Source organism: Humulus lupulus, chromosome 6 (genome assembly GCF_963169125.1).
Source record: "Humulus lupulus chromosome 6, drHumLupu1.1, whole genome shotgun sequence".
Taxonomy (NCBI): Eukaryota; Viridiplantae; Streptophyta; class Magnoliopsida; order Rosales; family Cannabaceae; genus Humulus; species Humulus lupulus.
In genome coordinates this window covers 26,808,315-26,832,400 of record NC_084798.1, presented here as the reverse complement: position 1 = coordinate 26,832,400, position 24,086 = coordinate 26,808,315, and the positions used below count along the sequence as shown (strand labels likewise).

Genomic DNA, 24,086 nt, shown 5'->3' with positions numbered 1-24,086 from the left:
AACACTATACCTCTACCTCTTTGGAATTTTGAACCCTAGCCTCCCTTGTATGGATGGAAAGAAAGAAATGAGAGACAAGCTTCTCTCCTTGGTGTTGGGTGACCACTATGGTGAGTAGAGGAAGAAGAAAATGTGGAGAAGAAAATAAAGAGGAAACCTAGCACTTATGCATACCCTAGTCGAACCTAAGAGGTAACTTCCAAAATCATTGCCTCAATTCCGTTCCCTTGTTTCCCTCTCCCACAATTCATGAAATTTGACAACTATGGCTTGATTGGATTGTCTTCAAAGTGGAAACTTCCCTCTATACCCACCCTAGCCTTGACCGAGAACTCTTGCCCCTCTCTCTCTCTCTCTATACACAACTAGCGCACACACACACACACCAATAAATTTTATCTAATCTACTTACCCAATATAGCTAGAAGACCACTAATAACCATATCACCAAATTCTGTATACTAGATTAAAAAATCCCTTTCTCATTATTCATTTTTTTTCTAAATTAACTAAATAAAAAAATACACAATTAATCAATTGGAAAATATAGACTATGCATGGAAACTAATGCATGCTCACCATGCATATCATGCACCTGCACACATATAAGTGATCTAGTCCATCACTACTAAGCGTGCACCTCCCTGCACACAATCAACTCTCTAGAACTCACAAATAAAACAATTAACAAATTTTAATTCACATAATTTCTACCAAACAATTCAAACAATTAAAAATAAATTTACAACACTTAACATTGAATAAAAACTAAAGCACACATATTAATAAAAGAAAAAAAATTGGTGAGCTACAAAGGATAGTTAGAATCATTAACAAAATTGGATGAGTTATAGAACTTCCTTATGTAAAAAACGACATGTTGCAAGTAGAAAAAAAAACAAACGGAAAGAGAAACACAAGATCTCACTAAAAGTTTAGTGAACCGCTCTAATACCAACTGAAATTCCGTTTTTTTATTACCAGTTGAATTTAATTAATGCAGAATAGTTATAAAATTGTTTGATAAGATAGATATTCCGATGTACCAGGAGAAATTGGTGATGAATTAGAATATACAAACAAACAATAAACAAACTAAAAGTAAAGTGACACAAGAAGTTTTTTGCGTGGTTCGAAAAACCTAGTCCATGGGGCCACGCCTTGTTATAAAATAAATTAGTAAAGTCTCAAGAATACAATAAGCAATTGACTTATACAATATTAGACTCCCTTTAAATCCTCATCACAATATCCCAGTTCAACACAAAAAGAGATTTCCTACTGCTACCGATATGTCGTCGCTATAGCAAAACCCTACTGCGACTGCTACGTTTTGTCATTGCTGTAGGTCGCTACACATACGGACCTACATCGACACCGTTTTGGCGACAACATGTCGCCGATTGTCGCTGTAGACCTATTTTCCTGTAGTGTAAGTCGATGGTACTCCCAATTGCAGTAGATTTTTCTTTAACATCATCAAAAAGAAAGAAGAAAAAGAAAAATTGTGTTCTTCCTCTTCCTTCTCTTGGATTTTTCTCATGCCTTTTCTCTGGATATATATAGCATATTTGTTCACTGAAGACTTTCCCAAAATGACCTATTTTTCTAGTTTGATTTAAAAAATATATATTTTTTCTGGTCAAAATAAGCAGCAATATTGTGCTAAACATCAAGTGGTATGTAGAGTCGTACATATTTTGAGTACATGTCCATGTCTACTTTATTTTTTATATTGCTTTGTCTTCTACTATATCTACGTAATCATCACCAATTTTATCTCCATTATTCTCTCGTTTTCTCTGTTCAGAAACTTATCATCATCACATAATTTTGTTCCCAAAAAAATGATCTCAATCAAAGCATTAGCTGAATCACCCGACCTAACTTCCGTTCCACCCACTTATATTGCAAACCCCAAAACTCCCAATGATGAAACTCAACCACAACTCGAACACTCACAACTCCAAATCCCCATCATTGATCTCTCCCTCCTCACCTCTGGTGATCCAGATCAACGGTCCAAAACCATCACTGAACTAGGCAAAGCATGTCAAGACTGGGGCTTCTTCATGGTAATCAAACTATATTGAATATTGATATTTGGTTTTTAGTTTCTTAGTCTAATTAGAAGGTGTCATTAATAGGTGACCAATCATGGTGTGCCAGAGAGACTGATGAGTGGAGTGATAGAAGGGTGTAGAGAATTTTTTGATCTGAGTGAAGAAGAGAAGCTTGAGTTTGAGGGTAAACATGTTATGGACCCAATCAGATACGGCACCAGCTTCAATGCATCGGTTGAGAAAGTTTCCTATTGGAGGGATTTTCTTAAGGTTCTTGTTCATCCTCACTTCCATTTCCCTAATAAGCCATCTGGGTTGAGGTAATATCAATCTTCAACTGACCAACTATTCTAATTTAAGACTATATACTACACACTATTCTATCAATCATTACGTACACTTGAATTTATTGACTTTTTCTTTAATTTAGAATAATAAATCACAAAAATTATGTTATTATTCTCATATTAATATTTTAGATTTATATAGATCATTCTTATAATTTAGGTTTTTAAAAAAATATATATGCTTTATATATATAAACAATAATTCTAAAACAAAAATAAATTCTACTTGTTTGAATATAGTTATTATAAACACTATATTCTTTTTAATGAACTTTGAAGTTATCTTATATTAAAAAAAAAAACAAAGTAAGATATCTATATTCTATAGTGCAAAAGGCAGATGAAACCTTACAAGATTTTTGCTACAATTGTATTGTTTAATTGAAAAATTGACTAGAAAATAAAAAATAAAAAAAAAGACTAAAGAATGCAAAATTGAAGACCTAAGTGTAAAATACAAGTTAAGTAAGATATTTTTGCTGCAAATAAGTCATTTTTGTTTCAGTTTTTTAATTCACTAGTTCAAATGAGCATATTTTAACTTCATCCACCATAATCCACATGATATATTTAATACTGAATTTTTTTAATAATTTTATATTTTTTTAGTTTAAATTAATTCCTCAAGTTGTTATTGTGGTAAATTCGTCTTTGATACCTCTTATTACTTTAACCAATGGGACTTGGTGTAATTGTTTTATAGTAAGTTTCAAGTGTTACTAAAAAAAAAGTTTATATTTTTTTGGATCATGTGTTTATCCAATTATTATCTGTTTGAACCCTGTGTTTTGACAAATTACTTTTTGGACTCTGTGTTTTGTAAAATAGTTCAAATAGACTTCTAAACCCAATTTTGATGAAGAAAAAATTGAATATGACAAGACAATTATTAGACTGAATGATTGTGTTTTTGTTCTGAATTGTTTATTTGGTAAATTATTTGTGATTTTAGTTCAAAAACTTTGACTAAAATAGGATTTAAGAATCTATTTGAATTATTTTACAGAGTCTAAAAAGTAATTTTTCAAAACACAGAGTCTAAAAATATATAAACAAAAAAATTACTCATTCAGTTATAAAAAAAAACATAGATTTTATTTTTGGTCAAAACAAAAAATTACTTGTGACGCCACTGGAGGGGCTAGCTCAACTGGTTGTGTGTATGAGTGTATATTGGAGGGGTGAGTGGATCAAATCCCTATTGTATAAAAAAATTACTTGAAAAAAAATATTTAAATATAATTTTTCACCAACATACTCTTAGTTAGGGGTGCAGACGGGTCAGATTTTCGGCTTTCGGTGCATCAGATTCGAGTTATGCGAGTTTCGGGTGGAGGAAAGTCGTACCGAATCTAATATGAATTTTTCGGGTTTCATTCGAATTCGGATTTCGGGTTTGGTCGGGTTTTGGGCTGGGCTGGGCCGAATTTGGGATTTGGGCCTAGGTACAAATTTTTCAAAAATACTATTTTTTGACACTTTTTTTTACTTTTCACATGATTTTTTTTTTAAAGTTTGTTGTTAGTTTGGTTCTATTGATTTTTTTTACGAATTGTGCATTGGTAGTTTTTTTGAAAAAAAAAATAATCATGAAACATAAGTTTATAGAAAATTAGAAATTAGAAAATAAAGGTGATTTTAATGCATTTAAAAAAACAACCTATAAAAGTAATATACTAAAACACTTAAGTTAAGCATAAAGTCCAATCCCTTACCACATATTATCTATTATCTAATGTCCAAAGTCCAAATTAAAAACATAAACAAAGATAAAGTCCATAACTAGTTAACTGCAACCATAATAAAGTCTATAACTCTACAACCATAAACATAAAGTCCATGAAAATCCAAAATACAATGAAAGATATTAGTAGTAAGTATGACCACTCCTTCCTTCCTTTCAAAATTCAAATGTTCAAATAAAAAAATTATTAAAGAAAATAAATCAAAGATAATAAATAACAACACACTAAGTAAACTAAGGCACGAATAAATTATTACAAGCAATCTATAATTTCCGATTCCGCTCCAATCTGTAAATCCATAAAAATAAATAATTGTCAATTTCTCAATAACTTTTAGGCATATTTCCAACACAATTAAAATCTAACTCTAAAAAATAAAACCAATACACAAACAAACAACAATAGACAGATTTTAACTCTCAAGAAATGAAAAAACATACATACATAATACATAAACCAACAACAATAGCCATATTTTATTTTTTACCAATTTTTTTTTCTTATTTTCCTACACTAATAACTATTCTGATTTCTAATTTATATAACCTATATTATATATTATTAACAATTAAAAAATATATATACATAATTACATATAATTATTAAGTATTACTTAACTTATTATTTATTAAACTATACATTTATCTAATATATATATGTATATTTTTAACTATACATTTATCTAATATATCTACATATATACATATGTTGACTGTATTTTTTGCTACCAACTTAATCTGAGAGAAATGAAGGATAAAGAAGGGAAGACACAAGGTTTTACGTGGTTCAGGTTATAAAAGAACCCTAGTCCACGAGTCTCTATTATTTAGCGAGCTTGAAGCTTGAGATGGCAAGCTCTAATGGTGAATCTAAGGCAGCGTATATATTGCACTGAGTACAAAGTTTCTCTTTCTAAAACATCCAAGCCCTTTCAAGGAGATACCCTAGCCCTATTTATAGGGTTGGGATCATTATTGCCAATCATCCCTCATAAATAATAGGGTATTAATGTTAAGTTAATACACAAAGGGTCGTGCTACAATAAAGACTATGGCCTACACGGATTCTACGGGGCCATTGCATAAACTTACGCACCAACTTTATGGGGAACATATATGTGACTGTCAGGGTGCAGCGCACGTTTGCTAATGATAGGCGGCGTTGTGGGAAATGTTGATTGTCGAGTGTAAAAAATCAACACCACTAATCGAGGATCACCAAAAGTTGTCATATGATCCTTTCAAGGCTCACACCTGTGGATATCCATGCTTCGGAGACTGACCTACAGCGCGGTCTCACTGGAAGACACCTTCGTCGGAGGGAAGACCTCGGGACATAGCCTCATATGGAGATATCCTCGATTCGACCGAGATGGACCATGCCAAAGAGCTCACATCACGAGGACTCCATGGCCGGTGACTAACTACTCCCTATTACCACGTGATAGATGATCAAAACACAGACAACATTCTCCCCCCAAGTCTTCACTCATCCTCGGACAGTGGAGACTTTGATTGAGGAGTAATTCGAAAGGGTCTTCGGGAGGTGACGCTTGGGCTTCTTCTGACTTTTCTCAAAAGTTCGCGCCATGCATTGACTCTCCATTGTTGGGCCCATCAATCCGTGCAATTAATGAGAAGTCCATTACACTACTCAAAATGTCTATTCCGTACCATAGGTGTCTTTTTGCCCCATACCCAAGACGTTGTTTCCCAAGGCCAATGAGCATGATCTGTGCCTTTTAGTATCTGACAATTGGATTACTCTTGAGTGCCCACGTCGTGGGCAATCCAACGGTCGAGGTATAGGTGCTTCCTCTCCAAGTTCTGAGTATAAAACTCAACAACCGCCTCTTAGCAAACACATTTACCATTTAAAATCTGAAAACCCCACATTCTCTCTTCTTAATCTTCCCAGTCCTTCAATCATTCTGGAGCTTCTTCTGCAAGTCTGGACAACTGGCGAGAGTTTTCGCACTTCTAGGTGAACGACAAGCAGTTCTTCAGAGTCAGAACTTGTTTCAGCACATACTGTCACTACTTCTCGAGTAAGTATTTGCTGGCTTCATGTTTTTGTTAGGTTTACTTAGGGAATTTAGGTGCATGCTTAGGAATGGGTTTTTTTTTTTTTTTTTTGTGGTAGTTTGAGGGAAATTTTTGACCATTTACAAGTCTTTTCAGGCACATTTTTGCGTTAGGAGTGGCCAAAATGGCCTATTGCCTACCTTGGGAAATTTTCGCCTTTCTGAACACTCGACCGGAATCTGGAAAATCCCCTGATTTCGCCAGTGTTCATAAGTTATGGTGGTGTTCTCTGGTGATGATTTTTCGGCCCCGAGGACATCTCGAGCCTTTAGAAATTCTTTCTTCTCCTCCCCAAGCAGCAGTCTTATGGATTCTCGCTTGGACCGATCTTTCTTTGGAACAGGGTGCTAACTGCTTGGTTTGTTGTCTCAGATGTCCAAGGACCTTCACTAATTACATAAACAAGGATTTTACGCCTTTGCTGTCGAGATCCTCCAAATGGCCCAAGAAGCGGGGCAACACCCTGTGAAGGGGAAGAAAGTGACTAGCAGCAGTCAAGCCCTCGTGGTACGAGAGGGCTCTGACCCGGTAGCGACAATTTCTCTTCGAGTTGGCCTCTTTGAGGAAGATGCTAATGCAGGCCCGACACCGTCGAACAACACCTACCCTGCCATAGGGTTTGAGGCAGAGGACATCCAGAGCAAGCTATGGCATCGAGGTGCCTTGGAGAAGATTCTCGACCATTATGGGGTGGATTCCCGTGAGATGCTAGTGCACCTATCCCGGGAAGATGAGAAGGCGCACGAGAGCATTCATGGGCTTAGGCCCTGGTGTTCCTCCCATCTCTAGGCTAGTGCAACCTTGCCACTGCACCATTACTATGTTGACTTCCTCAAGTTCGTCGACATAGCTCCATTCCAGTTGTCTCCGAATGGATATCGGGTACTGGTGGGACTTTACATTTTGTACAAGAGGAAAAACTTGCCCACCTCGACCCCCACCGAAATATTGTACGTCTACAGCTTTCGAAAGTGCTCAAAGAAAGGGGAAAAAGGTGGGTACTACACCCTGATGAAGCATATGACTCCAGGGAGAGGCTACAAGCTCCGAGCGGCAACAAGAACCACACTCAGAACTACAAGGACCAATTCTTCTGGGTGGATGGGTTCCCGACGAGGACCAATCCTACCCTACTCCTAGACTTTACCACAGTTGGTAAGCACCTTTGTCCTCGCGTAATTTCGTCTGATAGTATTCGACTCATAACTGATCCTTGATTTTAAAACATCTCTTATCAGAACCTTATCGTCGCACCCCTTTCGTTGAGTCCTTTGATGAAAGGTTTCAAATGATGAACACTATTCGTGACGAGGAGTTAGATTTCCCCTTTCTTGTCACTGAGGCCCATCTCCGACAGTATAGGCTATTTCAGGTGGGGTAGGGCATAAGCCCGGTGGTCCTTAACAAATTATGGGACTCGAGGTAGTCTCAACAGGTGGTGAGGCTACACACGGGATATATGGAGGCCAAGGCACAATTTCAATATATGCAGTGCCTTCGTGAGGAGCACGCAGAGAGCATTCTCGCCATCAAAGCCGCCGTGGAGGCAAAGGAAGATGAAGGCCTTGAGGCGAAGCTCAAGGAATGTATTGAATCATCTTTCATGCCTCAAGGTAAATCTCCAATCATCCTTCATTATGATAAGCATGTAGGGGAGGGAACTAGTCCAGACGATTCATCATTTCCTCCCTCGCTTCTTTAGTGCGGCCAAGTCTTAGGGTGTCGCTGGTTCAAGGAGGAGTATCAAGACTACCAGGACCTCATTGATGTGTTCCTCTATAATCTGAGGAGGAAGATACATCCCCAAGGTTTCGTGCCTCTTAGCGAGATGATGACCATGCATACCACGTGGTTTTTCTAGTACGAGATTAATCTGATGCAGGAAATGGGCTGACTCATCCGCGAATTCGCCCATTTTGTCCTCCACTGTGAGGAGCCTGATTATGGTGGGGCCCTCGAGGATATTTATACTTGGTCTCGCATGTATTTTTTATTTGTTTTGATTTTCATTTCCTTCCGAAGGAATAATCAGTTTGTTTCCTTTGTGCAGAAAGCATGGGCATGCCCGACTTGGTTTGGTCGAAGCATCAGAGGGTGTCAAGATTCTCTGAGATAGATTCATGACGGCATCAGCTGCAGTGCCCTTACCCCCGATCACTGCAACTCCAGCCCCATTTGCCCAAGCATTCTCAGCGGCTCCTCCACCGGTCCTCAATCCGAGCACGTCGGCTCCTGGTGAGGTCATTGACCTTGAGGCTTCCTCCCCTAAGATGGAGGATTCTTTGGGAAGGGTAAGGAAATCCCTTCTGATGTGTCTGGCTCCTGTCTAGTTAAGGCACCTCAGTTGATAGTCTTCCCAGAATTCTATGACAGGGAGGACTTAGAGGAGCTCAAACGGGTCACAGAGTACTACAACGCCCGCATCGAGGAGAGCAACACGGACTTAAAACTACTTTCTAAGTTTCTACGCGAAGGTTGGCCAAATAATTCTGTTATCCCTCCTTACCTCATAGGGGAAAATAGGAGATAGGGTTGTTCCGCTCAGTGTAGAAGTTCTGCAAAGGTTAATGGGGTCCCTATGCGAGATGCCTTCTAGCATCTTCGCCCGTTGTGGTAGAGACAACAAGGTTGTGGTGATAACCACCAGTTGCGTTCCTCCTTGAGAGTAAGTCTCTTAATTTCTACCTCATTTTAGTGTTTTATTTCTCCATTACTTTGCTGATTTTGATATTCTAATCTGACAAACTGCGGCCCTCAACCAACGGCTTGGGGACATCATGCTGATGCGGTCCTTTGAGCTAAAGGTGGCTTCAGAGGAGCTGGCCTGGGCTCAGGAAGAACTGGCTCAGCTTCGGGAGACTGCAGTCCCCTTGGAGGAACATTCTTGGCTCTATAAAAAAGTGGAAAACACAAGGGCCCATGTCAGCGAGGCGGAGGACCTACTAGCCACCAAGCGGTCGAAGCTAACCTCTTTAGAGGAAAATTCCTCTAAGATGCTGGAAGATGATGCAGGCCGCACCTAGGCCATGGAAGAAGAGCTGAACAAAGCCCACAAAGAGCTCCAGTTGAGTCAGGCAAAGTCTCTAGCCCGTGCTGAGGAGCAGGAGAAAACCAGGAAAGTTGTTGAAGACCATCGTCGTCGAGTCGAAGAACTGGAGAAGGACCTCGATTTGATGGCTGGCGATACACTCTTTGTTCCATGGCAGAGCAACATAGACATTGATCTCTCATTCATCGAGGACCCCGACATGAAGTCAAAGCTCGAGGCGCATCTTGAAACAGAAGAGGCCATGGCAGCCCAGGAGAAGGAGGCATTGGCAACGAGTCACATTCTTGAAGCCGACCTTGTGATCGAGATGGTGGTGGAGGTCCCGTCAGACCTAGGGCCTCAGTAATTTTGGTCTGTATAATTTTTTAGCTGAGTAGGCATGCGTGCCATAATTTTTTGGGGTATAGACAATCAACGATCGAGCCCCCGAGCACTATTGTGATTATTTTCCATTTAAACTTATGCAACCTTCACTACTTTACTGCCATGATTGCATTATTATTGCTGAATTTAACCTTTAACAAATATGCAACATGGATTTGGCTACAATAGTCGTGAGAGTCCCAAGACACTGAATCGGGTCTTGCGCTCTAGTCTTGAAGACTTGAGATTTTATCGACTTCTCTTAGTACTTAGGCAATTTGTATGTGTTTAGTGTTGCTCTATAGGCTCGCATTCCTTGAGAGTAACTTTAACGCAAGGTCAAGTGATTCCTCGACGTGACCCTACGTCCCTGAGTTCCAACGACTCAGGAGGGGGCCCACCTATGGTACTTGCGCATGTAGTGTTTCATCTTAGGCTTGAGGTCACAAGAGTAACTTTTACGTGGTGTCAAGTGAAGGTGCTCACTCGACTATCCTACACCCCTGAGTTCCAACCACTCAGGCTTTAGGAGGTCTTGTACTGTAGGGTTCTTAGTGCTCGTCACTTACGACATTTAGTTTTGGACTCCATGCTCAATGTCCTTGGAAGTAACTTTAATGTCATCTCGTGCCCCCGAGTGCCAATGACTCGGGGCTTTAGGGGGTCATTCACATTAAGTTATTTTCCCCCGGGGACATGATCACTGGTGGGCTAGCTTAGGATTTTTTATTTGCCCCTCGATTACACAGCTCGGGGCCTAGTCGTTTGGAAGTTGTGACTCATTATCCCAAGCCTAGGAGGCTGAGCTCATGCCCTTTGTCTAGGTCTATCGTGGCTTGATCTTAAGTGCTCGAGGTCTGGCCCCAAGTTCCAACGACCCAAACCTTTGTTCGCATCTCGACATCATAAGATGGAGTTGTTACTCCTCAGGCACAGTGTTCTTGGGAGGTAACCTCAGTCCGTATTCGTAGAGCATTCTGCTCAAGTCTTAAGGCGAATTCTACTAGTGCCCGAGTACCAATGACTCGGGCTGTCCTCGGGAGGATATGCCAAATCCAATCTTGCGTTATTCGAATCTTTCGGCACCGTGTTTCAGTCCGGCCATTTAGCTATGGGATCCCATGACACTAAAGGTGCTTCACTCATCAACTAGCCAAGCTCCCCATGTCATGGACTTCCCAATGCTATAATGTTCGAGGCATATGGAGGACTTGGGCATAACTCCTCAGGCGCAATGTCCACAGGAGGCGTCCCAAGTCTACCCCGAGACCAAGTACAGAGTACTAGGTCTTCTGTTCGCATCTCGAGATTAAAGGACTTGATCAGAGCTCCTTGGGTGCAATGTCCATGGGAGGTGATGCAGGTCCGTTCTTGCGATACTAATATTCTTTGTCCAGATTCTAGACGCTAAACCTTACTCTACTTGGAACAAGCTTTGTCTCTTAGGCCAGACTCGACTAGTTTCCTAGGTTTTTCCATTCTTGGGGTGGTGACACTAGGCTTACCCTGCTGGACAAGCTTAGTTTCCTTGGTTGTTCCACTCGAGGAGTGAAGCTACCCCAACTCCATGCCCCCAAGTGATTGGAGACTAATCTGCGTTCAGTTATCCAGGCCAGTGAGAGGGTGTTTTACGCGTAGCACATACATAATAAAGGAAATTAAGAAATATAAGTAGAAACACAAACAAATTTTTTCTTTCCCGTGTTTTATCTACACTGTTTCCAATAAATGTGCCCGAATGCTACAAGGGAGATTATAAAAAAATCAACATGCTTCACTGCTCATATTACTAGTAATACCAGAGAAGATGCTCAACATTCCAGGCATGGGGTATCAACTCCCCATTTAGTCTGGCCAATTTGTATGTCCTCGGACATACAATGCTCTCGACTTGGTATGGACCTTCCTAGTTAGAACCCAAGACTCTTGCACTGGGATCTTGGGTGACTAAGAAGACTCTTCGCAACACCAAATATCTGACCCCAAACTTTCTATCCTTCACTTTAGAGTTGAAATACATGGCTACCTTCTGCTGGTAGAACACTACCTGAAGCTGAGAAGTTTCACGGAGCTCTTCCACGAGTCTAGGGATTCTCGCAGTAAACTAGGGTTTGTGATCGGGTCATATGTATCTCGTCGGTGCGTGGAGATTGTTCTTTCAACTGGGAGCATGACTTCATACCCATAGGCCATTGAGAATGGCGAGTGTCCGATGGAGGTCCAGGCAGTGGTGTGGTAGCTCCAAAATGCCCTAAGTAGCTCCTCGGGCCAAGCGTCTTTCACCTGCTCAAGCCTTTTCTTTAAGGTGGCTTTGAGTGTCTTGTTGATTGCTTCCACCTGCCCATTTTTCTGTGGGTGGGCGATGGAAGAGAAGCTTTTCATGACTCCTTGTCTTTGGCAGAAGTCTGTGAACACCTCGCTGTCGAAGTATAGACCATTGTTGGAGACTATCTTCCTTGGAAGCCCATAGCGACAAATGATGTTCTTAATGACGAAATCTAGAGCCTTCTTGGAAGTGATAGTAGCAAGTGGCTTGGCCTCGACCCACTTTGTGAAGTATTTGATCGCCACTATCGCATACTTTACTCCTTTTCCCATGGGCAGTGACCCGATAAGGTCAATGCCCCAGACCGCGAAGGGCCAAGGACTCGTCATCTGAGTGAGTTCATTCGAAGGAGCTCGAGGTATGGTTACAAAATGTTGGCACTTATCACATTTCTTGACATAATCCATCGCAGCTCTGCCTCAAGATTTTATTGGCAAGGCTTTGCCCCCTGACGTGGTCCCTGCAAAAGCCCTCATGCACTTCCCGGAGTATCATGCTGGCTTCTTTCTTGGACACGCACCGTAATAGAGGCAAGGAATATCCTCGCCTGTACAACTTACCGTCCATGATAATGTACCAAGGTGTCTGGTAGAGTAGCTTACGAGCTACTTTTTGGTCATGTGGAAACTCCCCTAAGACTAGATATTTGATTATGGGTTCCATCCACCCATCCTAGGGTTGGATTATCTCCACTCCCTCAGGTTCTGAGATGCTTGGAGAAGATAAGTAATAGATGGGGACTACATTGATTAGCTTAGCATCCTTGGTGGTTGCCAACTTGGCCAAGGCGTCAGCGTTCGAGTTCTGCTCCCTCGATACTTGTCGAATTCTGAATTTTCTGAAGACCTGTAGCATCTCTTGGGCCTTTTCTAGGTAAGCGGCCATTTTTGTTCCTCTGGCCTGGTACTCCCCGAGAATTTGATTAACTACTAGTTGTGAGTCACTGAAAACCTTGAGGCCCTCGGCCTTAAGCTCGAGCGCAACTCGAAGCCCAGTAATTAGCGCCTCATACTTTGCTTCATTGTCAGAGGCGTTGAACCATAATCTTAGGGCACTGTGGACCCTGTGCCCTTTGAGGGACACTAAAATGAGACATGCCCCGATCCCATTTTCATTCAACGACCCATCGACATACGTGGGATGTGCCTGGAAGTAAGGCCTTAGCTTCCAAGAAGCCACCATCAGGCATAAGGTCAAGTTTTCCATGAGCAGGTACCTGGACTCAACTTCGAGGAGCCTCTTGTTCACATAATACACGAGATTTTGGACACGACCTTCCTCGCAGACTAAGGCAGCGCTCATGGCATTCTCAAAAACTGCCATGTAGATTAATAAGAGTTCCTTGTCCATGGGTTTTGATAGGATCTGAGGGTTTTCCATATGAGCCTTTAGTTACTGGAATGCTTGCTTACATTCCTCCGTCCATTCAAACCTCTATCTTCCTCGGAGGATGTTGAAGAAAGGGATGCACTTGTTCGTCACCTTGGAAACAAAGCGGCTCAGTGCAGCGATCCTTCCAGTGAGGCTCTGGACATCCTTATGCCTTCGTAGGCATGACATGTTGATCAAGGCCTTAATATTTTTGGGGTTTGCCTCTATTCCTCGAGCACTGACGATGAAGCCCAAGAACTTTCCCAAGGCAACTCCAAAAGTGCACTTCTGAGGATTTAGCTTCATCTCAAACTTGGGAAGCACTGAGAACACCTTCGCGAGGTCCCTCATGTGGTATAAGGTTGTTCAAGACTTCACCAGCATGTCGTCCATATACATCTCCATATTCCGCCCCAACTGCTCTTTGAACATGCAGTTTACGAGCCTTTGGTAGGTGGCCCCAGCATTCTTTAGCCCAAAGGGCATCACCTTATAGCAATAAACTCCCTTGTCTGTTCGGAAGCTGGTGTGCTCTTGATCTGCGACATGCATAGAAATTTGGTTATACCCCGAGTATGCATCCATGAAGGACAAAAGCTCATAACCGGAGGTGGCATCGACAATCAGATCGATATTCGGCAATGGGAAACAGTCCTTAGGACAGACCTTATTTAGGTCTGAGAAGTATATGCAGGTCCTCCAGGTGCCATTTGACTTAGGCACGAGGACAGGATTGGATACCCACTTGGAATACTGTGCGCTTCGGATGAAATCGTTCGCAAAAAGCTTGTCCATCTCCGCCTTTAGGGCTTCCGCTCTAGTCTAGTCGAACTTCCTTCGCTTCTGTTGGACTAGAGTGACGTTTGGATCGACATTCAACGCATGACAAATGATGTTTGGGTCAATGCCTGTCATGTCAGAATGAGACCAGGCGAAGACATCCTGGTTTTCTCAGAGGAAGGCTAGGAGCGAGTTTCAGATTCTCTCATCCAGATTCTTCCCAATCTTGGTTCTCCTACCAGAAATGGTCGCGTCAAGAGCCAATTCCTCAACTTCTTCCAATTGCTCAACCGCCCTCTTCTCTTGAACTTGCAGGTCCAACCCATCTGCCCCTTCGGCCAGTGATGCTATCATATCCACATTCTCAGGAAGAGACTGCTCGTGGTCCCTTGTCTCAACTACCATTACTGGTTGTCGGAGGGAGATGTTATAGCATTGCCTCGCTGCCTTCTGGTCTCCTCAGACTGTAAAAATTCCTGACTATGTGTGGAATTTCAAGCACAGATGCCGAATTGAGGTGACGACTCTGAATTCCACCAGGGCCAGACGTCCTAAAATGGCATTATACGCTGAGGGACAGTCCACCACCCCGAAAGTGCAATACTTGAAGGCCTGGCGAAGCTCTTCCCCCAGTGTCACGGGTAACTTAATTTGGCCCATTGGTATGAGACCCTCTCCCAAGAATCTGTAAAGAGTTGAGGAGCATGGGGACAGGTCACTTATGGTCACACCAATCTTCTCAAAGGCGAACTTAAACAAGAGATTCACCGAACTCCCATTCTCCACCAGGATCCTAGCCACCATCTTATTGTACACCTGGCTCTCAATCACTAGAGAATCATGGTGCGGGAAGTGAACTCTCTGAGCATCGTCCTTGGAAAATGTGATGACTTTTTCAGTCATTTGCGACATCTTGGATGGTATTTGAGTCAAGGCTAGCACCTCATCATCATGGTTTAAGGCCTGCGCATATCTGTTCGGTGAGCTTCTAAAAGTGCCCCCCCCCCCCCCCCCCGGGTGGGGTCCTCTCGAAATGGTCCCCACTTTGTCGTTTACCAGAGGGGGCCTATTTGTTATCGGTTGCAGCCGAGCTATGAGCACCGGCCTCAGAGATATAGGAGTGGCAGGTTGCGCACGTATTCATGCTGCTGGGGGCGGTGGCTGGCAAGGCCCACTCCGAGCGTACTGGTGGAGGTATCCCAACTTGGTGAGGTTCTCGATCTCATCATTGAGTTGGCGAAACTCGTTGGTTTGGTGCCCTATATCATTATGAAAATGACAAAACTTGTCGGGATATTCTCACAGGAGTCTATCAAGTCAGTGTACTCAGAGTACTGCAAGACATACTTCTCACTAGAGGCAGCTCCCTCTTTAGTCTGTGAAATTCCATTTCCCTTGGGCTTTCAGCCCTTTCCCTTACCCCCACATATATTATTGCTAGGGGTCCAACTTGGTGCGGCTAATTGGGATGGAGCGAAAACTTCAACACTGAATGCAGGCTAAAAAGCACTATACCCAGTGGGAGTCGCCCGTATCCCGTCAGAGTCGTACTGAAACCAGCGGTCGACATGGCAATAAAGCCACTTGGTGGGACACTCAGACTGGAATGGACTCCCCCCAAACTTGGTTCGACAAGAGCATAAGGCGGATAATGGATCCTCAAAGTGATGGGGCTAGGTGTTGCCAGAGCGGGAAAGGCAACGGGCCCTCCGAATGCTCTGATCTAGGCATCCTCCCAGCTGATGTATTCTTGTGCTCAATGAATGAAGTTGTTGAGCTGTCAACATCCTCTCCACTATAGGTCATCCCACAACGGGGACCCCGAGCGAATGCCGTCCTGCAAGGCCATCAGTTGTTGGCCATTGTCAACCCTCTTGGTCCTCATAGCTTCTTCTTTGAAGCGTTTAATATATGCCTTGAAGGTCTCAAAAGGCCTTTGCTTTATGTTGGCCAATGCATTGGCCTCGAAGCTCACCTTTCATGCTGCTAAAAATTATCTTCGGAAGGAAGCCGACAGTTGGTGCCATTATTGAATGGAAATTGGTTGGTGTTTCTTGAACCACTCTTCTGTTAGTCCCGTTAGAGTTATCGAGAACACATGACACTTAGCGTCCTCGGAGATGCGGTGCAACGACAACAGTCTATTGAACTTTGAGAGGTGGTCGGTTCGTCATAAGACGAGATGGCTAGCATTTTGAAGCCCTACGGCAAATGGGCTTCCACTATATGAGGTGTGCATGACTCCCCATCTTTTTCCTCTGAGTCAAAGTCGTGGCCTTGTCGTCAGGCCATCTTGAGCATGATCCTCTTCAGGCTCTCCAATTTCGCATGAAGCGGGTCACAGTCTTGGTTTACGCTCTATGTTAGGTTATCTCTCCTTCAATCGTTGAGATTGTCTCTGAGGTTTAATGAACCATTCTTGGCATGCTCACGCCCGTGGGTCTTATTGCACCTACGAGCATTAAGGTTTTCCCGCAGATTAGCTTGGCCTTGAAATGCACCATTGTCCTTGGGATGAGCCACCTTCATTTCCCCATCAAACTCAACATTCTCATTGTTCACAGAGATGTTGGGGTCGTGCTTTCTGCTGACAAGGAAATTTTGCACGCTGCCCCTTCGACCATTGTTCTTGTGGGGATGGATAGGTGCCTGGGGGACGCCACTTTTGGGCATCATGTGATCTGTATTGGTGCGCCTGGGGAAAATGCCCTAGGCTCCATGTGCACTAGTGGCCTAGCGACATCGTCAGGCTCCTGGGCCTTCACCTATGCTAGCTGGCCTCGGGACCTGGTTATCGATGGGGTTCTGGCGTGCCTTCTTTGGCTTCAGAGCAGGGTTATCTTCAACCTTACCCTTTCGATGCTCCTATGGCGTAGGTGGGGTTCCAACTCAAGCTGGGTGCACGGGAGGCACACCGGCTGGCAGATCTCGCGCCAACCCAGTTGAGTGCTCAAGAGGCACACAGGCTGGAGCGACATGTGGCATTCCAGTTGGTGGCATAGGAGGCACACCAGCTGGCTACCCAGATGGTACTGCACCATGGGGGTCCACTAGCAGCCCTTGGGCCACCAGAGTAGCCCTCATGGTGTTAACCATCTCCTACAGGGCGACAATATTACCCTCTTGGGTGTCGATCTTCTACTATTGGGTGGCCACCTGGCCACGGAGCGCCGCCATTTTTGGTGTCTTCTCTGCATCCATGGGATGAGGGTATTCCTCCTCATAGTATCCATCATCGCCCCTGTCATCCATGTTGTCGTTCATGCCGTCGTACTCGACATTTTCGTTATAGTCCTCCACCGCGTCTGGGTGGTCTAGCGGCGCCAAGTGACTGGTTTCTCCTCCCTCAACTACAACGTGAGGGGCAGTATTGTCTAGAGCATTCCTTTGAGTGGTAACCATGACTATTTTCCAAGCTTCCTTCAAGCTCTCAATGAAAGCACCAAAATGTTGACTGCCTTTTTCACTGCCAACTTAATTTGAGAGAAATGAAGGATAAACAAGGGAAGAACAAGGTTTTAATTGGTTCAGGTTATAAAAGAACCCTAGTCCACGAGTCTTCATTATATTTAGCGAGCTTGAAGTTTGAGATGGCAAGCTTCAATGGTGGTTCTCAGGTAGCACATATATTGCACTAAGTATAGAGTTTCTCTCTCTAAAACATCCAACTGCTTTCAAGGAGATACCCCAGCTCTATTTGTAGGAGCTGGGGTCATTAATGCTAATCATCCCTCATAAATAATAGGGTATTAATATTAAATTAATACACAAAGGGTCGTGCTACAATAATGACTATGGCCCACGTGGATTTTGCGGGGCCCATTGCATAAAGTTACGCACCAACTTTATAGGGAACATATGTGTGACTGTCAGGGTGCGGCGCATGTTTGCCCATGGGTTATGAAATGGGCCCCGCAGAATCCACATGGGAAATGCCAGGCGGCGTTGTGGGAAATGCTGATTGCCGAGTGTACGAACTCGACATCACTAATCGGATCAACAAAAGTTGTCAGATGATCCTTTCGAGGCCCACACCTATGCATATCCATGCTTCAGAGACTAGCCTAAAGCGTGGTCTCATTGGAAGACACCCTCATCAAAGGGAAGACCTCGGGATAGCCTCATCTAGATAAATCCTCGATTTCGCTGGACTGGACCACGCTAAAGAGCTTGCATCCCGAGGACTCCATGGCTCGTCACTAACTACTCAAAATTTCCACGTGTCGGATGATCAAAACATTGACAACAATATATTTTATACAACCTACACTAATCGTGAGCGTGAGGGAGGAGTCGGGTCGTTGGGATCTATGGCTGTCGGCAGCTGTGGGTGGATGTGGCCTGCGTCGACGTGGAAGAGCTAGGCAGAGCTGCGACGGAGGTCTGGGCATGTGGTGCTGCAGCGGAGGTCTGGGCGGAGCTGCGGACTGCGGAGGTCGTGTGGTGCTGGGCAGAGGGCCGTGTGGTGGCCTAGTCGGTGGGTCTGTGGCGAAGGGAGGCACACGGGTAGAGTAGCCAAAGAGAGAGAAGAGAAAGGGTCGCGGGGTACTCTATTTTTTAAGGTTTTGTTTTTAGTTTTAGTCTATGTGATTAAAAATAATAAAAAAAAAAAAGCAGAATTATTTTTTTATAAATTTCGGGTTTCGGGTCTAAACTTGAACCCGTGAGTACCTTAATTCAAAACCAGAATCCAACTCGAGTCATGACGAGTTCGAACGAGATTTCACCCGAATCCGACGGGTTTTGTCATAAATCGAGTTTTTGGGTTGCGGATCGGGCGGTTTTTACGGGTCAAATGTTCACCCCTACTCTTAGTCACAACCTATCTGTGGCTAATAACATATTTAGTCACAACAAATTATGATATTTGCGTTTTATACTTTTATTCGTAAGCTTTTTATTTTCACCCATTACTATAAACAAACTATATATATATATAACATTATTTATTATATTATATATTTTTTCGGTAACTACTATTAAAAGGTCAAAAACTATATATATCTAGACTGAAAGTAGTGGTGATTATATCTTCATGGAGTCTTAGATTTGTCTTGATCGATCGACATATACATTATGTATAGCTAGAGAAAATGAAAGATGGCTAAATTTTGTTGAGTAAAAGTAAAAAAATTTGTAGTGTGTGTGTGAATGCATATGTAAGTAACTAAAAAGCTATTGTTTTCCTATTTAAATCCCAAATTTCAATTATCGAATAGTTTTTAAAAAAAAATTATTTGTGTATTGGTGAAGTGAGATTGCATTAGAGTACTTGAAGCAGATACGGGTAGTGGTGGTGAGCTTACTTGAAGGAATATCAAAGAGCCTAGACTTGGAAGACAATTACATATACAAAACACTTAATGTTGATTCAAGTTTACAAATATTTATAGCAAACCTATATCCTCCATGTCCTCAGCCAGAGCTTGCAATGGGGTTGCCACCTCATTCAGACCATGGCCTCTTGACCCTTCTTATTCAGAATGGAATTGGTGGCCTTCAAATTCAGCACAAGGGCAATTGGGTCAATGTGAATCCTATTCCCAATTCCTTCTTGGTCAACACTGGAGACCACCTTGAGGTACCAATATATATATATATATATATATGCATATTAATTGGATGTATACAGTACATACTTTATAGTTTCATATATAACTTTGTTTTTGGGTTTTATAGATGGGTTGTTTTGTGATTTAGATATTGAGTAATGGAAAGTACAAGAGTGTTGTACATCGAGCCGTAGTGAACAGCAATGACACAAGAATTTCACTAGCCATAGCAAATGGACCAGCCCTTGAGACAGTTGTGAGGCCAGCATCAAAGCTGGTTGAAAGCCATTCACAATCACCAGCATTCATTGGAATCAAATACAAGGATTATGTGCAACTTCAACAGAGTAACAACCTTTGTGATAAGTCCATCTTGGATCGTGTTCGAAATTAGTTGTGCTTTTTGTTTTTTTATTTCAAAAAAGAAACTTAGTTAAACAAATATGAAAGAGAGTTTCTATAATGCATCTTCCAAAAAAGACTGTATTGGTGTACCCTCTTGTATTTATGGCATAATTTTTTTTATATAATATTGTATATTGTTATTATTTAGGATACTCTATTTTAAAAAAAAATTGAATAATTTGCATTACAATTATTCAGAATTTTTTGAAAATTTATAGAATATCTTAAATAACTTTGACGTATATTTTTATATAAAAAAATTAGAATTATAAATAAATAAAAAATAAGAAGAGCAGCACAAAATTATCCAATATTATATATGTATATTTATTTTGCGTATATGATATAAAAGACATTGAGTTTTATTATAACATAACAAATGATGGAGTTTGAGACTTTTTAATTAACATATAAAAATTCATAAAAGTTACAATTTGAGAAAGATGAGATGGAGAAGAAATCTCCACTCAAAATGACACGTTTTGTATTTAGAGTGTTGTTATTTGACATCTTAAGGTGTCCAACAATATATGAGGTGACAAATATGTGGGACTCGATATTGGATTGCACCAACAACAGTACGCCACATCTTTGCAGTGTTGGGCATAAGTGGTGCCCCTTAGGTCATCTCCAGCCCATAACACCATATATAGTATTGCACCAACACCAAAATTAAGGAATCTTAACACTATTTTTTTTATATTCCAATCACAACACCAAAATGTATATTCTTTATTATTTTATTGTTTTATCTTATATATAAAATAATATACATATATATTTATTATTAAATATTAATATAAAAAGTAAAATAGGAAAGAAATTTTTTTGGCTATTGCTAGGGTACTTCAGATTGACAACATTATGTTGGGATAAATACAATTGAGTTGGATTTGATTTTGTGCATTTTTAGCACTATATTTAATGTTTTGTAATCAACAAAAAATCCAAATTTGGAATGTGTTTAGACATATACCGAATTTCATTATAAGCAATTACACTATAACATTTTAGACTTTATATTACATTGAAAAAATTCTTAAAAAAAGCTATTGATAATAAATCTATACTGGACTCATTTTTATATGACGAAATTACATTTTATATGAGATTTTTAATAGAACCTGCAAAAATATGGCTTTTTTTCAGAAAAAAAAAGAGTTAATATATGGTTTTTTTTTAAGAATTTTCACTTTTATGGGTTTATTTTCCCATATTTTTGTATAAAAGTTGGTTTATGCCATAGTTTTACTCTTAATCAAGTTTATTAATTTGGAAAGATATGTTTGTAATTTGATTATTATTTTTTTAGCTTATTTATTTTTTATATTATTTTGGTCTAACTAATTTTATATCAAATTGTTTTGAAAAAAAAAATCTTTTTTTTGTAATATGAATTGGGTTTATTATTTTTTATTTATTATAAATAATTTTCCTTTTTTTTAGATTATGCGTTTCTATTTTCAAATCATGAGTAAGGTAACCAGTTACTTGATTGATCTTTTACAATTATTTAAAAGAAATTATAAAGCTAGGTTAAATAATATGTATCAGGAGGAGTAATCAGTTACCCTGGGAGGAGTAACCTTCTGCCATAAGAGGGGTAACCAGTTACCAGACAGATTACTCAGATTAAATATGAAAAGAAACATCAAATTTGAATGAAAAAGATGAAGAACACTTCATTAAAAAAGGAAGAAAAAGTAACTATAATTTTAGTAACATAGGTAACTAATTACCATAAAGAACTCATAAATATACACACACAACAAAATGTAAAGGTAACTAGTTAACCCCATAAATATACACACCAAGAACGTTAAGGTAACCAGTTACCCCCAGAAATATACATACAAAGAACGGGAAGGTAACCAATTACCACATATATCTGAAGATAGAAAAAAAATCAGATCCACCCTCTTTCCCTTCTCTCCCATCTTCTTCATATAATTTTTTTTCTAGATTTGAATATTCTCATGTGGGTAACTGGTTACCCATTCACGTTTTCATTTTTTATTAGTTTTCTTTCCAAATTTTGTGTTCCTATAAGGGTTACAATAAAAAAAAAAAAAGCTAAAAAAATTGATTTGAATTTTTTGAAATTTTTTTTCACATATAGTGGAAAAAACTATAAAAAAAATTACAATAATAAAAGATAATAAATAAATAAAATAGTAAAATAATTATGTAATGTTAAAATATGTGTGAAAAAAAAAGAAAAAAAAAAGAAAATGGAATGAGAAAAGAATAAGTACAAAAAATGAAGAAGAAAAAAAAAAGAAAACAAACTTAGGAAAGAAAACTAAAAAAATATGAAAAAAAAAACAAAACAAAACAAAAATGATGAAGGAAAAAAAACAGATGAATGAATAAAAATGAAAAGAAGAAGAAGAAAATAATAGAAAAATGGAAAGAAAAAAAATAGGAATGAAAAAATTGGAAAAAAATTGAAAAAAAAATATAATAAAAAAAAGAAAATAAAAGAATAAAAAAAGAAAGAAAGAAAATCTCTATTGTGTGAAAAAATAAAAATAAAATGGAAGGAGAAAATAATAAATACAAAAATGAAGAAAAAATAGAAGGAAAAAAATGAAAAAAAGAAAAGAAAGAAAACTAAAAAAAAAAAAAAACAATACAAATTAAAGAAAAAAAATAGATAAATGAATAAAAATGAGAAGAAGAATAATGGAAAAATGGAAAGAAAAAAAAAGATGTTTGAAAAAGTTGGTAGAAAACAAAACAAAAAGAAAAAATTGGAAGAAAAAATAAGTAAGGGAAAAAAAAAAAAAAACTGAAAAGATAATTAAAAAATGAAGGAAAAAATAAAAAATTGAAAAATAAATAAAGTAACATTACCTTCAAAATCAAAGAAAACATAACTATGATAAAAAATGTGGTATTTTCATATTTTAGTTAGCTACTAATTGTGTTTCTCATACTTTAATTATTTTTTCTATAATAAATTTTCCCATACAAATTAAGAAAAATATAATTCCCTTATTTTTGCACATTGACGGTCTAAAAGTTATATTTTTTTTAAATTCCCTTTTCATATCTTGAAACTAGTACTTGCACTTTAATATTAGTTAAATTTACATTTGGCACCATTTTTATCATGTTAATTCCAAAAATACTTAGACCTTTCTTAATTTCAAATATATTATTATTCCTACCATTTTTTTGCAAGCAATATAACATTATATTACTTATTTCTCTCTCTGTCTTTTTTCTTTCTTCTCCACAATTTTAAAATAAAATTTTAGGATACCCTTAGTTGCTTGGGCTCAAGAATGATACTATTGCGACTTACTCTTCAAAGTGTATATTTTGATATGTGAAAAACATATGTTTCTCGTCGTCACCGAAATCAAAAACAACTATTTGGTTGATAGTTTCTATTATGTACAAAGAACTTTATTTTCCTTATTTAAACCAATTAGTTAATTAACAACAATTAGTTATCGATTAGTTACCATTCTACAAAGAACTTTATTTTACTTAATTAACACCAAGCTTATTTTTGGAAATTGGTTGATAGTTTCTATTATATATGAAAAGTAACTTTATAGCTGTTTTTTTAATTTATTTAAGTAAAAAAAAAATTAAATCAAAGGAGTCCAAAAATGTGCATTATATTTGTTTAAATGTGTCTCTTGTTGTCGCCAGAGAAGATGGTTGGGATGGATTTTTTTGTTGTGTTTGAAAAGTTACCAAAAGGTGTATTCTTATTTTACATTTAAAATATAGCATGTGGTATTCTAAATAACTTTAAAACTAGCTATGTTAGAACCATTTCAAGTAACATTTTTAAAATAGATTATTTAGGATACTATTTGGTAACTTTTAAATAGAATGTAAGAAGACTCATTTTGGTAACTCACTAAGTTAGATTTGTGTCATACCCAAAAATTTAGTCATATATCAAAATGTAACTAATTGGTAGCTTTTAAAAGTAACTATGTAGTATACTAAATAATATCATTTTTTAATAAGGTTTTTTT

The 24,086-nt window shown here is 39.5% G+C and overlaps 1 protein-coding gene and 1 long non-coding RNA gene across 2 annotated transcripts; both read left to right on the top strand.

Annotated features, from left to right (window-relative positions):
• Window positions 1-1,767: 1,767 nt before the first annotated feature.
• On the top strand, window positions 1,768-20,232 carry LOC133781948 (2-oxoglutarate-dependent dioxygenase 19-like). The gene is made up of 4 exons (XM_062221064.1): window positions 1,768-2,075; window positions 2,148-2,383; window positions 19,382-19,709; window positions 19,829-20,232. The coding sequence occupies exons 1-4, from the start codon at window positions 1,848-1,850 to the stop codon at window positions 20,072-20,074; spliced, it is 1,038 nt and encodes a 345-aa protein (XP_062077048.1). The 5' UTR covers window positions 1,768-1,847; the 3' UTR covers window positions 20,075-20,232.
• Window positions 2,621-18,741, top strand: LOC133781949 (uncharacterized). The gene is made up of 2 exons (XR_009870291.1): window positions 2,621-8,185; window positions 8,290-18,741. It is a non-coding gene; the product is annotated as an uncharacterized LOC133781949 (long non-coding RNA).
• Window positions 20,233-24,086: the final 3,854 nt, after the last annotated feature.

What these genes read in the sequence shown, in the direction of transcription:
- LOC133781948 (XM_062221064.1), top strand. Translation starts at nt 1,848, where the DNA reads ATGATCTCAATCAAAGCATTAGCTGAATCACCCGACCTAACTTCCGTT. An exon ending in AAGACTGGGGCTTCTTCATG is followed by an intron (nt 2,076 to 2,147) that starts GTAATCAAACTA and finishes TGTCATTAATAG; the next exon opens with GTGACCAATCATGGTGTGCC. An exon ending in ACACTGGAGACCACCTTGAG is followed by an intron (nt 19,710 to 19,828) that starts GTACCAATATAT and finishes TTTGTGATTTAG; the next exon opens with ATATTGAGTAATGGAAAGTA.